The 14,423-nt window shown below is 35.7% G+C and overlaps 1 protein-coding gene across 1 annotated transcript in view; it reads right to left on the bottom strand.

Annotated features, from left to right (window-relative positions):
- bark (C-type lectin domain-containing protein bark beetle) overlaps positions 1 to 14,423 on the bottom strand; it is a 185,706-nt gene that overhangs the window by 47,672 nt on the left and 123,611 nt on the right. The window contains exons 12-15 of the mRNA XM_081758239.1: positions 11,555 to 11,789; positions 7,321 to 7,435; positions 4,706 to 4,915; positions 239 to 1,518 (exon numbers count right to left, since the gene is read on the bottom strand). Of these exons, the coding sequence (XP_081614365.1) occupies positions 239 to 1,518; positions 4,706 to 4,915; positions 7,321 to 7,435; positions 11,555 to 11,789 (1,840 nt within the window). The remainder of the gene's footprint in view (positions 1 to 238; positions 1,519 to 4,705; positions 4,916 to 7,320; positions 7,436 to 11,554; positions 11,790 to 14,423) is intronic.

Here is a 14,423-nt window from a genome sequence, read left to right as displayed (position 1 = left end):
AGTTATTTTCCCACTGAATAACTTATTATACATTATTCGGGTACAATTTTCCTCAGAGTACAGCTTTCAATAGCATTTAAGAATTTTTAATCTATTAGCCTTGGGTGTAAGTTAAAAAAATAAGTATTCTGCACGTCATCATTAATATCACGAATTTCAAACAATGACATGAAAACTTCGTCAAACACAATCAAAATAACAATCTAAACAGAAGAGTAGGTTAAGGTCATCTACTCACCTTTACATTGCAGTGGCTCCGGCCAAGACCATATCCTTGAGAGCGAATTGGGATGAAATTCAATCCTTTTATCGAAATCCACATGAACGTTCAGCACATCAAAACCAAGTTCCCGACAGACTACCTGACCATTTCTCTCCTCAAACCTCGAATCACAAATAGGAACCCACTGCAATGTTGTTCTATTGTAGTACTCCAAAAATCCTTCATGTGATGCGGTAGTACAATTTCCGTCTGTGCAAAGACGTATAGAGGTTGTGTGAATCATTGAGGAAGGTGATCGGCCAACACGGTATTCTGTGACATTTTCAGTGTTTATAGGACGCATAATGATTGGTTCAATTCGTCTACCTTGCGCTTTAAGCACTCCCAAAACAAGAATACCAACGTTGGGGAAAAATTCCATCTCTACACCTGGCGCTATCAATAACGTAACGTCTGGCATTATGGTGATATCAGATTTAATTACATACGGCTGTTCTTGCCGGTAAATTGTAACAGATTCCGTTAATCGACCACCTAAGTTATATGGATCAGTCACACGTTTTGGCTCCCATGAGGAAGATAATTCCGACTGAATTGAATCGTCTATCAAAAATGGCTTAAAATTTGCAATGGCGTGATTGTTCCAATCATCAAAATCAAATATTCTCTCCTTGATTTGTCGGATATCTGCCGTTCCCCACCAATTCTCTGCCACATTAATGGTATTATCGATTTTGGCTGTTTTGATGCCTGCTACTAACTCATAATCCAACATATTTCCACCAAACAAATTTCTCATTATGTTTACTTTCTGAATTCCGTTAAATCCAATCACGTAAGATGGCCGGTTATTCTTCTTTTCTCTCAAATTCATTGCAATGTATTTATTATTTTTTACAATGTTCTCTGTGAATATAGCAAAAACTTCACCTAAAATCTCCGATTGACTATCAATGTTAAATTCTACCATATAGAGTCCTGTGTTTTTCTCCAATTTATTACCGGTAAAATTCATAACTTTTTCCATGCCTCGAATTGCAATTAAACCAGTTTTACAGGTATTACTGTCAAATACATTTCGTGTCATGTTGATGTGAGCAAAATGGCCGTCAATAATGAAGCCGAATTGCTTGTTGTTTCTCATGGTATTATTGGCCATATAAACTGTATGTGTAAAATTTTCATTGTATTGCCAAACGTACGGAAGCGAGATATCAAATCCTCCGCCGCCATTTCTTTCGATTGAATTGTCTTGTAAGATCCAATGGAATAAATTGTTTGAGCTTCTAAGGTCCCTGAAAGAAAAAAAAATCTATATTAGTTTCAGCTTTCTGGATCAAACTTTCAAATTATCAGTTATGTTTAGAGAAAAGTAAACTCAAAATTGGGAGAAAAAAATCTAACGAATATTGCCAAACATACTTCAAGAAATCACATCTTTCATTTTATAAGGATACAACTGTTAAGTTTGTACCTGTGATGTTCTCTTTTTCTATTTCATGTATTTTTTTAAAATAAATATTTCCTTTAAGTAATAAGCGTAGTACAGTATAAAAACACGCGTAGCACACTATACGAACAAGCGTAGTGTGCTATATAAATAAGCGTAGTACACTATACAAACAAGCGTAGTACGCTATACAAACAAGCTTAATACACTATACAAATAAGCATAGTGTATCATACAAACAAGCGTAGTACACTATACAAACAAACGTAGTACGTACGCTATGCAAATAAGTGTAGTACGCTATATGAACAAGTTTAATACACTATACAAACACGTGTAGTACACTATACAAACAAGCGTAGTACACTATACAAACGAATGTAGTACACGACACAGACAAGCGCTGAATATAAATATAATGGTATATAAGGTAAGGTGCTCTATGTTGAACGAAAAAGCAACATTTCCAGTTCAGCAGGCTGTTTCTTTGGGCCCTCACCATATCAACAACGATGGATTCTGAATGTTCTTGGTTCTCTCTTATAACAGTGTGCACATTCCGGATGTCATTTTTATGTGCCCTTACGTTCCATTCAAATAGCCAACTGAAATGGCAATATTGCTTTTCATTTAACATAGGATGCCTCATCAGTGTGGAGACTAGACAGTTGGTATGATTGAAACAATCCCCATTTTTTTTAAATCTATTTTTTACAACTTTTCTCTCTTTCCATTTTTCCGTATTTTTCCTCATAAAGGAGTTGGTCTCTGGTCCCGACTTTTGATACACGCTGTATATATATATATATATATATATATATATATATATATATATATACAGTAAAACCTGCCTTCAACGGACCCTTTATTAAACGGAAAACTGTCTTAAACGGAAATATTTCACGGTCCCATGAATTTTGGAGTGCAAAACGTGTAAAAGTCCCTTCATTAAGCGGAAACTGTGTTACGCGGACAACGGAAAGCAAAATAAACCTTTAACGGAAAATTCAGAGTTCCAGACTACAGCGTTTAGAAAATGTTTTGACATTCTGTGAGAGGGTAAATAGATACATTACATGTCTGCGATAAATTCTTCGTTCTTTTGTTAAATTTTTCTGGGCATTGTTGACCTTCCCCAAGCATTACTCATATTCACCCCCACAATTTGCCCGTAGTCCCCTCACTTTAATCAAGAATGAAACGGAAAGTCGGAAAAAGACGAGGTGGAAGAAGAAGAGGAATACGGTACCGAGTTCGAAAAAGAGTAAAGAATAAAGACGTATCAAGATGATTTCAGAGGTTTAAAGGAACTGCAACAATTTGCATTACGAAAAAATGACTCTGATTTACTAAGTGTAGTTTCTCAGGCTAAAGTGTGTACGGAAAGTAGAACAGCTAAGCAGCAATGTATACAGAAAACTCTGCTTGACTACTGCAAAAATAAAGAAAGCATGTGCATAGCATATTTTGTATTAATTTTAAACTTTTTGTGTATTAATTCGTAGAAAAAAAGAAGCATTGTAATTGAAAAAGGTACGTACAACGTACGTACAATATTTTCTCAGTATGTCCGTTATAAGCATGTATTAAAAAAAGACAGTGCCTACCTCCATTAAGCGGAAACCTGACTTTAACGGAAATTTCTGCGAGTCCCGCTCGATTCCGCTAAAGACAGGTTTCACTGTATATATATATATATATATAGTTTTATAATACAATGGAAACTTGTCTTATAATGATTGATTTCACATTTCCATCTTCTGTGCCACAGAAACAATAACAATTCCCTCAAGTATTTGGAGAAGGCGGATATAAAACAAACAGTGCTTTCATTTTAATTTTCTTTTACCAGACCAAGAAAAACATGGAATGGAAAGACTCAATCAGTTAATGACTTAATTTGTAATGTGAAAGTAAAAACTTTTTTAGACTTCTAATCTATACACGTTTTCGTTTTAAGTAGAGACTCATAAGAACGTTCACTATTGAATTTGCGTGCTTAAAAACTTAGTGTTTACTGATATATTTTAGGATACCACTGTCTATTTACAACATAGCAATTAACACTATTAGATTAATTATTTTATTATTAGTTAAAGTTTGGCATTTTACTGTCTAAATTATTATACAGTATAGAGAAAAATAAATAATCGTAATAATTAAAAACTCTTGACTTTTCCAGTATTCAAAAAATTACCTGAGAAATTAGCCAGAGATGCAGTAGCTCGTCTTCTCTCTTAACCGTTTGATGTGGCCAGGAATTAGCTACTATTTGTGTTAATACGCAAATTTCCACAATTTAATTTGCGAAGTTCTTTTATAGCTGTCTGATTAAAAAAGACTCAAAGGACCTATCCGATTCCAATTATGTGAACAGACTTTGGAGGATGTGGCTGAAATTCTGCTCAAATGTAGAAGAGATTATGTATATTTTATATTACAAAAGCAAATTGTCCTAAAATGGATGGAACATAGTCAAAAAGCACGAAACATTAACATTAGTATCAATGAAAAATCAATGAAAAAAATGAAGTCGTCTACATATCTCAAATACTATATAATAAGGAGATGGCTAATTCAAAGCTTATTGCAAAGACATAATGACGAGCCTAAAACGATGTATAGCACGTAAGATAAATATAGATAGAACATCGTCAAAGGTCAAATTGTTTGAGTAAAATCAACAATAATGATAAAGAATATGCATCTTCTGTGAATTACCAGGGCGCCCCACGCGGAGTTTACGTACTTGAAATATCTCACATTTGGATTTGAAATCTCCACACTCGATTTAGCACGAAACGTATCTTTTGACTTGATCGCGTGACATAGTCTGGTTCATATAGCAAACCAAATAGGCCTTTTAACTCTTAATGGTATCTTCGTCTTACGTCCTTACCTCCTTGAGGAATAATTCCACCACTGATTATTTCGGAGATCAAATGTGAGATCTAACCAGTAAAGTACCTCTTTTCATATATCTCTATCAATAACCAAAAGATTAAAAGAAAAATATGTGCTAAAATACTAACCTGCTGAACTGCAAAATCCCCCGTCCATTGTCTGTTATAAGTGTAGTATTGATCATGAAAGTGATTTCTGATAAATTAGATTTGTAGACATCCCAGAACGGTGAGTAGACATAGATGGCTTCTTCTTCGTTGTGGGAAATATCGCAGTTGAAAATCTTAATGGATTCATTAGCCTTTCGCAAAAAGTGGTCGCCAAGTTCATTCAAGTACCTAGCAATTAAAGAAAAATTATTAGCAAAATAATCACTAAGAAGACATTATCTTCATCAACATATAAACATTTAAATAGTTTCCTCTTTGAGAAACCTCCAATCCTCGTACATTCTAATCATGCACATCTTTCCTTCCTTAAACAAATGTGGAAAACTTACTCTATGCAATCAATGGAATTCTACCTGTTGTCTTATCTATTATTATTATTATTATTATTATTATTATTATTATTATTATTATTATTATTATTATTATTATTATTATTATTATTTTATCAAATTGTATTTTCATTTTTCTCAACTAATCCCACCTTTTTCATTTACAGGGTTCCCACTGATCTGGAGAGATCTATTTCCCTGACTTCTCCCTGACCTTTGACAGGAAATTCCCTGACTTTCATGACACGTGTCGGATGACGTTGACATACAAATAAGGAATAAATAACGGTGAATATTTATATATGAAAACATTTATTCCACAGAGACAAATAATAATCAATTGCTTATACGTACATTCCACTTACCAACATATAAATCTAAGCAACTTTCTATACTGTGATCATTAATATAAGCTCCAATTTGTGTATAATTAATGTTGTAAAAAGTATAGTTTATAAAATTTCCCTGACTTTCCCAGATTTCCAGTCTTTTTCCCTGAGTTTTCCCTGACTTTCTGGACTTTCCTGACCAGTAGAAACCCTGCACTAATTTCATTTATTTTCAATTCGTTGATTACAACCCAATGCATTTTTAAGTAAAATTACAAAATTTTAAAGTTCTTTGTTTTATGCAAAGAACTACTAACATTTCATATCGAAATAACCTAATTTAGTAATATAATAGTAATATATAATGTAGTAATAGTTATAACCTTTCGTTATAATTGAACTACATTAGTCTGGTAACTATGTTAGCTTCGCAGTAAATTATCGATGCTAAGGTACAACTGGTACGGACCAAGCATAAGATATATACCGCTTAAGTAGGCAGTTTGAAAACTTCCAAATGTTTTACAATATGCGTTAAGAATTCTGAACCGTACATTCGTTTGTCCTAACTTAGACAGAAATTCATCATCTCATGTTTGGCACTCGAACCTCTCCATCTCAAATACAATCTACCAGAACTGTATTGCATTGTTTTCTAATCCCACACTTGCTCCTTAGTGTTTCCTTCAATCTTTCGAAAATGTTTTCCCAAATTAACCTAATAACGTGTTTCTCCTGTTATGCGAGTGAACGTGGTAGTACGACATTCTCTAGTTTCCGTCCCTTAAGAGATTTTTTTATTTAAAAAGGAAGAAAGAAAATCGCAAGAATAGTGTATACCGTACGCGATTCATAAAACCCCATCAAACTTAGCATAGTCCTAAATCTTGACTTGCTGAGTAAGCACACAAAATATGCTGGGTGCAGACTTTTGATTCCCGAGATATGGACCACGAAAATTTAAGTTTGCACTTAGTCAACTTTTTTTTTTTTTTTTTTCAAAAATTCTCTATATTTACTATTTAATAGAACACAAATCATATGAAACAATCTTGCTAAAATGTTAATTCAAGACAAAAACTAGAAGAACGGCGATGGCACTATGCAGTTTCAACTTAATATGGCTCGCTATTCGGCGTATACACTTCGGAGTTGCGTACCAAGGAATTTAGTTTTAATGCATCGAACTAAGAGAAAACATAAAATGAATTCTTCCTCACTTTATGGCCAGTGATGTTATGGGACATGAATTATTTAAAACTTTAAGTGCAGTTTAGAACAAAGTCGTGTCACTTAAAAAAAAAAAAAAAAAAGTTTGTGATATATATGTCCATCTAATTTTAGTATTTTTTTCTTTCTTTTTCATTTTTATTGTCTGAAAATTATCTTTAAAAATTATCACAAGGTAAACCTTTTCTTGTATGTATTTATACAGGTTTTGTCGGACAAAGTTATGTACAGTCTTCTATAAAGAAACTGGTCACTCACTCAACTTTGCAAAGTTCTGTACTCACGTCTATACAAGGATTTGTATCAAACAATTGCTTATTTTTTAAAATCTTTTTTTATAACTTTTGTAAGTTTCATTAATTAAATATTACGTCTACGATTGAAAGTTGAAAGCCTTTTTATCATAGAAAAAGGAGCAGTTTATTTACTTATATATATTATCAGTGGCGTATTTACGATTTTGTTTCGGGGGGGCTTTGCCTGGAAATGTGAAAATTCTGCAAGATATTTCATTTACTTTACTATACTAAGTAAGATTTCGGAGGGGGCTTAAGCCCGGAAGCCCCCCTCTAAATACGCCACTGTATATTATTATTATTATTAACAAGTCTAGACGTATAGTACATAATATTTTGTTATATACACATTATTATTATATATAAAAACACTTTTAATTAATTTTTACCTGTTGTAATAAAAAGCACTGACTCCTTGTCGATTTCCCTTAATTTGGGAGTCTTGAACAACAAGTGTTGGTACAGGCCCTTCGAGTAAACCCGGTCCAAATTCAGGTCTTGGTTCTAAGAGAAACAAGTATTATAAACATTAATATCATTTTTATGTAAAGTAATAGTAATGGATTTAGTACATTTATAATTAGAATAATTAGAGCAATATCTAATCTTCAGCAGAAGCAACTTTTCAATGCAGGATTTCAGAACCATCATGCAGATAATTTAATAGCTAGTTTGGAAACAAAACTTCCGTATGGTGTTTGATATTACTAGAAAGGTACTTTTCGAAATATATTGGAACAAAATCTCTCAGTTTAACGTCCCACGCATATGCCCTTTTTTAGGCTAAGGGAGTGATGATGGAAGAATTACTGGAGTAAGAATGTCGAAAAAAAAACGGGAGTATCACGAGAAACCCCACGGAAAAGATGTTGCCCACCAGAAAGTTTATTTGATCTATATTGGAACGGGCTGTATGGGAATATGTTGATTTTTACTTCACACGTTCCTAAAAGACGTGCAATTGTAGATTTTTATGCTCTTGTGATTTAGAGTTTTCTAGCAGAAGATACACGTTCTTCCAGCATACTTTTCTCCCTCTATTCTACGCTCAGAGACAGTTAAATCCCGAGAAACTTCACTTCACGCGACAAGTAACCTTTTTAACTTAAAGGTTCTAGGGATTTAGTGCCCGTTGAGTAACATAACTACGAAACTCTATTTTAAGCAGCTCCAAACAACTGTTATGTGAGTTCTACGAGGGAAGATCAGAAAGTAAGGTTACCAGACCGACATTTCTGGAGTTTCGTCTGTTACGAGGAATGAAGAGTATGCGGTGATTTTACTACAACTGTTTCAGCCACCCGCCACTTACAGCGTTAATTGTATGTAAGCACAAATGGTGACTCGTTTGGAAGACTGATCTCGAGAAGCAGTCCGCTCAGTTATTCGATTTCTGTGGGCGAAACATGTAACCGCGGCTGAAATTCACCGGCAGCTGGTAGAGGTTTACGGAGAGGCTTTAATGTCTCGTCAACATGTCGCAGAATGGTGTCGAAAGTTTGTGGCCGGTAGAGAAAATGTCACCGACGCGGAGCCCAGAAGACCATCACGCTGGGACACCCTCCTTACAATCGGGACCTGGCTCCAAGCGACTTGAAGGAGCACCTTGGAGGCCGTTGCTTCGCTTCAGACAAGAAGGTGTTAGCGACAACGTGGCTAAACACGCAAGGACAGAATTTTTACCAGGAGGAAATCTTCAAACTCATCCCACGATGCCACAAGTGCCTCAACCGATACCAAGACTATGTCGAACAATAACCCAACATATGTACTATCTGTTGGCTGTATTGGTTGTATGAAATAATATATATACACGTTTCACTGAAGGGTTTGTAACCTTACTTTTTGATCACTCCTCCTGCCTTTATCTCTGTCTTGAACTATGGCTTTTTGTAAATCAATTCTACAATTTCTATATATTCATTCCGTGTTCCTTTTTCAAACTCGTACAAATTTACTTTAAATAAGATAGTGTTTAAACAAGAAATAAATTCTATCCTGCACGTTATAATATTTACGAATAGCTCTCTCTTGTCAGATGTTCTAAACAACTCAAAGAGATTAAGTAATTTTTTGCTTCCAAGCCAGCTCATCTCTTGAACGATATTCTATTAAGAGTTTCAAAAATAGGTTAATAAAAACAGAAGAAAAGAAACACCATCTTGATAGGATGGATAAGATTAGCTGTATTGCCAGGTAGTATTTCCCTTAAGAATATTGTAATGTACCATCTGCTTCGGTTTATAAACAATGACACCTCCTCCTGTTTGTAAACATCAACCACGTATATTTATGTTGGAGTATTACACCTCATGGGATTACTACAAGAAGCAGACAACAAACTACCAGTACCATCTATAAGTCACATGACGACATGGGAGCAGCAGCGCCACCACCGCCCAGAGCGCCAATATACACAAGCACCAGTCTTCGATTGGTCTCCCCTCCTCTTGCTTGCCTGGAGCACTAGGAGAAACCCAACATCAAAGCCTATAGTCAGCTGCGAGACTCTTGGCTTTTGTTCTACCCGGTTTTGCCAGCTTCGGGGCTCTGTCGGGATCCCAATCTCAGTTTATAACACGATTGGATTGTGTTGGGTTCGGTTCCAGTTCGGGGCAGCCGTTCTTATGGCCTGCAGGGTCTAATTCTTGTTTGAGCTAACCACTTTTGTGACTGGCTGAGTTTGATGCTTACCTGATCCCATTTGGGATAACCAAATCTTATAACTCTGCTGGAAACAACTCCCATTCAGTACAGCTTACCTGTGGTGAATATTAGTAATTGGCATGAAAAGACATTCGCAATACAAATTAAAATACTACAATAGAGAGTGCGCAAACCTCCAAGTTGGATCTCGAACCAAAGTACTATTTCATTGAGGTTGGGACTGCGAGTGCCCACCATCCTTGGCACGCCTGCTGGTATCAGCGGAATAAGTGCAAGTCATTAGACATAACATCCAGCAACTCTGTAGTGATTGTGCAGAAATACTGTAAAGGTAATTGCACATAAAGAAATAGATAGTGTGTAAATTTTATTCGCTTAACACAGGTTTATAATACTTACGTTTACAACATTACAACATTTTGTTAGTGATTTATTTAACATGCACCAACACACCATAAGCCCAAAACTTTATTAATGTCTAATTTATGCGAAGAAATTATTATATATTTTTATTTTATTCTTTCTTTCTTTAAGGAAGATGACGCACTACGAATGCCGGCTGAAATTTGCATTACACTATGCACTAGTATTAAACACACGCCATTTCGGTATCACACTTAACCACACTATAAATTGATGGATTTTGGGGGGGGGGAATCATGTAATCATTCTTACGAAGAAGATTTCTCCATGCTTCTTGTTGCTCGTTGAACAGTCATTATTAAGCTTCCATGGAAGTAATTACTTTTCAATTCCAAGTGGAATTCACCCTTTTACTTGTACAAGTTCTTTGCTCATGCCTCGTTACTTACGTGATTTCACATATTAAACGTTGTCTTGGTATACGAACATAGATTTCGTGTTAAATTTATATTTATATACCTGCGCAGATTTAGCTTACTCTTTTCATTATCAAACTTATTAAATCTTCAACGATTGCGAGGCAAAACTTTGATATTCTTCTCGGGCGTCACTGTAGTAGAACCAATCTAGACCACCATAACCACTTAGAGTACCTTTCGCGGCTTTTTTGCCTCAGCGTCAATATCTTTACGCTAAGCACACCAGAAAAGATTTTATAAATATTCATAATAAATATCCTTCATCAGAAATACAAATATCAAAGGGCGTTAAATAAGTTTCCAATTAATACAAAACAATTAAAGTGTTAAAAACAGTGAAGGTATTTTACGATGGCATTTGAATTCAAGGGACTATATTTTAGATTGTCATAACCACTTTACACCTCCTTTATTCGGTGGACAGGAAGCACGAGTCATCACTCACAGGATTGCCAACTTATACAAAGATAAAACCAAAACACAGTTTGCGTCGACGAACAGTACATGAAGCCTCATTCCAATTCAGCCAACAGTAACTGGGAAATTTAAAATGGAATGGGAGTGAGGGGGGCTACACACTCATAAGTTGCTTAGCCAGCTTCGGGGCTCTGTCGGGATCCCAATCTCAGTTGCTTAGCCAGCTTCGGGGCTCTGTCAGGATCCCAATCTCAGTTGCTTAGCCAGCTTCGGAGCTCTGTCGGGATCCCAATCTCAGTTGCTTAGCCAGCTTCGGGGCTCTGTCGGGATCCCAATCTCAGTTGCTTAGCCAGCTTCGGGGCTCTGTCAGGATCCCAATCTCAGTTGCTTAGCCTGCTTCGGGGCTCTGTGACGTTCTAACCCCCTCACTGCTTGCCTGGAGCATTGGGGTTTCCTACGCCACTTTACTTAGCTTGCCTGGAGCTCTGTAGATCCTGTCCTGGGCCGCAAGGTCTTGGGCTACCAATTCTCTACCTCACAATAGAGAGAATTGTATTGAAGTATTTCTATAAATACTCTTGTTATTAGAGGATTTTTATAATAAACCGGAAGTGGGAGTCGATTTCCGACTCTAATTTACTCAACCTAACTCTACGTATTACCTGCAAAGAGTAGAACTTTTACGATATATATTTACCTTTAACTGAAGTAACCAACAGTACGGCATCACCTAATGCATCAAACCCACTACGATATTCAAGTACAATGGCGTAGGAGCTGCTAATCCTTGGGAACACCACTAAATCTCGTCTCAAAATCCATTTCCTCACCTCTGGAGATGGTGATACCGCATCGTAAATAGTAATTTGTTCTGTACTACGATTGTGAATGGGATTTAGAAGTTGAATGCCTAAAACGTATCCTGGATTTGCCTGCAAAAGAAATCATCTCATGAAAGATAAATCTATTTTTGTATCGAATAAAAATGTATACAATGTACCAAAAACAAGATAATTTTTTTTTTTTTTTTTTTTTTTGAATTTGAAAAACCTTTTTTAAAAAAATACAATAAGTCGTACTAAAAATAATAATTATGATTTCAAAATAACTACTACTTTACAAAATCTATTTATGCAAGGCTAAAATGAGAAGCATGGTGGGGGGGGGGGGGAGAACGCTCTCATGTACAATCAATTTATAGGAACAATTGCGATCAACAAGGAAATAGCATAATTTTAATCTGAAGACTCCAGTGACAATTGCATACAACCGAAAGTGTCAAAGTATTCATAATTCAGATTCCATAATTGAAAATTATTATTATTATTATTATTATTATTATTATTATTATTATTATTATTATTATTATTATTATTATTATTATTATTATTATTATTATTATTATTATTATTATTATTATTATTATTATTACGTAGTTAGCCAGTACTATTATTATAAATCATATATGAACAATGATATATCAGCATCGTATGCGTCGTCAGTTTCACAGGAGACTGTGCATTAACACAGCTTTCGAATATGGACCAAAGCTCTCAGGAACATTATTCTTCTGAACGATTCTTTCAATCCTCTCATACAAGTATATCTGTATCTTTCTTTCTTTTGATCCCTTTCTGATCAACATCACCAGGGCTGGCCATAGGGACCCCAGGTTTACAATTAACTTGCATCGAGGTTTGTAGAACCAATATTTTATTCTATTGGCCCCGCACTACCTAAGGGGGTGATATATATATATGGGGCCAAATAAAAGTGACGAGAAGAACAGAGTTATAGGATACAAACAAACACAGAAAAGGAAAGGAAATAGTTCGATAACCTATTTATAGCAAATGTTGAATATAACCACCATTCATCTCTTGAATGACCCCATGAATGAAAATGACCACAATTTCAGGTGTTCGAATACTTTTCGGAATGTTTTTTTGCCTTGTTCAAAACAGATCCTATCTGATGCCATTTTCCCGACTAATCGTTACGTTGCACTCTTTGCTGGTACTTTGACACCATGAAATTCATTAGCAAACAACTAACCACACTCTTTCCACGAATTTGTTTTCACGTAACTTTCCACAAGGGAGAACACACTTTGCTGTACTGTGAGTACTATCTTCACCTGAACACTGCTCAACTCACACTAACACTGCCAGCACTAAGATCTCAATCGTGGTTTGTGTACATGTGGTGTATGCGTCAAATGGTGTGGTTTCATGCATATATTCACATCCAATCGTATTCACTCGTCCGGGCCACTTTTATTGGCCCCACCCTATATATATATATATATATATATATAGAGAGAGAGAGAGAGAGAGAGAGAGAGATCGCTCTCTCTGTTGGTCTAGAGGTTAGCGCGTGTGCCTGTGGTATTCATAGTATCGAGAACAATTCCCGGTGGAAAGGCACACATAATTTAATTTCATATTCACTCCCTTTCATTGATCATCCATCTGCTAATAACAAATCCTCGGACATCAAATAAAATATATATATTTAAATAAATAATTTAGTTCAGAAAAAAACAAGAAATATTGGTTCGCCCCGCTAAATGGGACCAGAAGTCTAGCCCTCAGGCTATTTTGTCCAGAGAGAAAATTGTTGAATGATTTTATTTCCGTAGATGAAGATGAAAGCTGAGCATCCGATGGCATGTAGAGCTGGAATGTATAATGAAACTGGAAGATTGCTGTTTGTGTCCAAGGCCATTGATTGGACAAGATGAGAAGCCAATGGGCTTAAGCTGAGTGTGTAGAAGGCTGGAGAAGTTTAAACTTGAACTATGGCTTCTGATTGGCCAATGGGACGAAGTAGACATCTATTTGAGGGTATGTTTATCATGGCCGCCATCTCGAAGTTGGCCACCGTGTATCTAGCTCGACTTTTTAAAATAAGAAGCAGGTTATGTAATATATCAAATTGGGGTAGAATTTTGCGAGAAACACAATGGTGAAGTCTATATTTCCATAAGTTTATATTTGTAAAACATAATGAAATGCACATTGATATGAATTCGTTGGTTCAAAGATTTTTTAACAGCTGTAACTTTTTGAATAGAATTCAAGTCAGGAAAACCTAATGTACGTTAGTGAGAACATCGTCAGTAGCTTCTTATGAAAGGTATAATCAGCTTGAAATCGTTGTCGACTGCAGACAAAATAAAATGGCGATGAGATGATTACAAATCTTAAGGAACTGATGGAAGATGGGTGACATATTTTCCATTGGATTATTCGACTTAGAAGATAAACCTTCATAAGCAGCCACCTATTCAGTATGCACTAGTATATATTCGGTTTTCCTGGTTTGATTTAAAAAAAAAATCCACGGAATTTGTCACAGGACAGGAGAAAGTTTGTCCTCTGGTTTTCTACTTTTCCTGACGAGGCGCGTTCGGAAAGTAACCTTCGATTGGTACTTTGCGTGAAGTAGTGGGGGCAGCCCTACCATCTTCTCACAGACGTGCGCGGTAGATCAGTCTGCATCCAGCTGTGGTAGAGTGAAGTTTGTCTGATCACTACTTCCACTTTTGTAGCGTCTCAAAATGT

This window comes from Thermobia domestica, chromosome 5, assembly GCF_964235325.1.
Source record: "Thermobia domestica chromosome 5, izTheDome1.hap1.1, whole genome shotgun sequence".
Lineage (NCBI taxonomy): Eukaryota > Metazoa > Arthropoda > Insecta > Zygentoma > Lepismatidae > Thermobia > Thermobia domestica.
The sequence above is the reverse complement of the archived record's forward strand: the minus strand, read 5'-3'. Positions and strand labels throughout refer to the sequence as shown.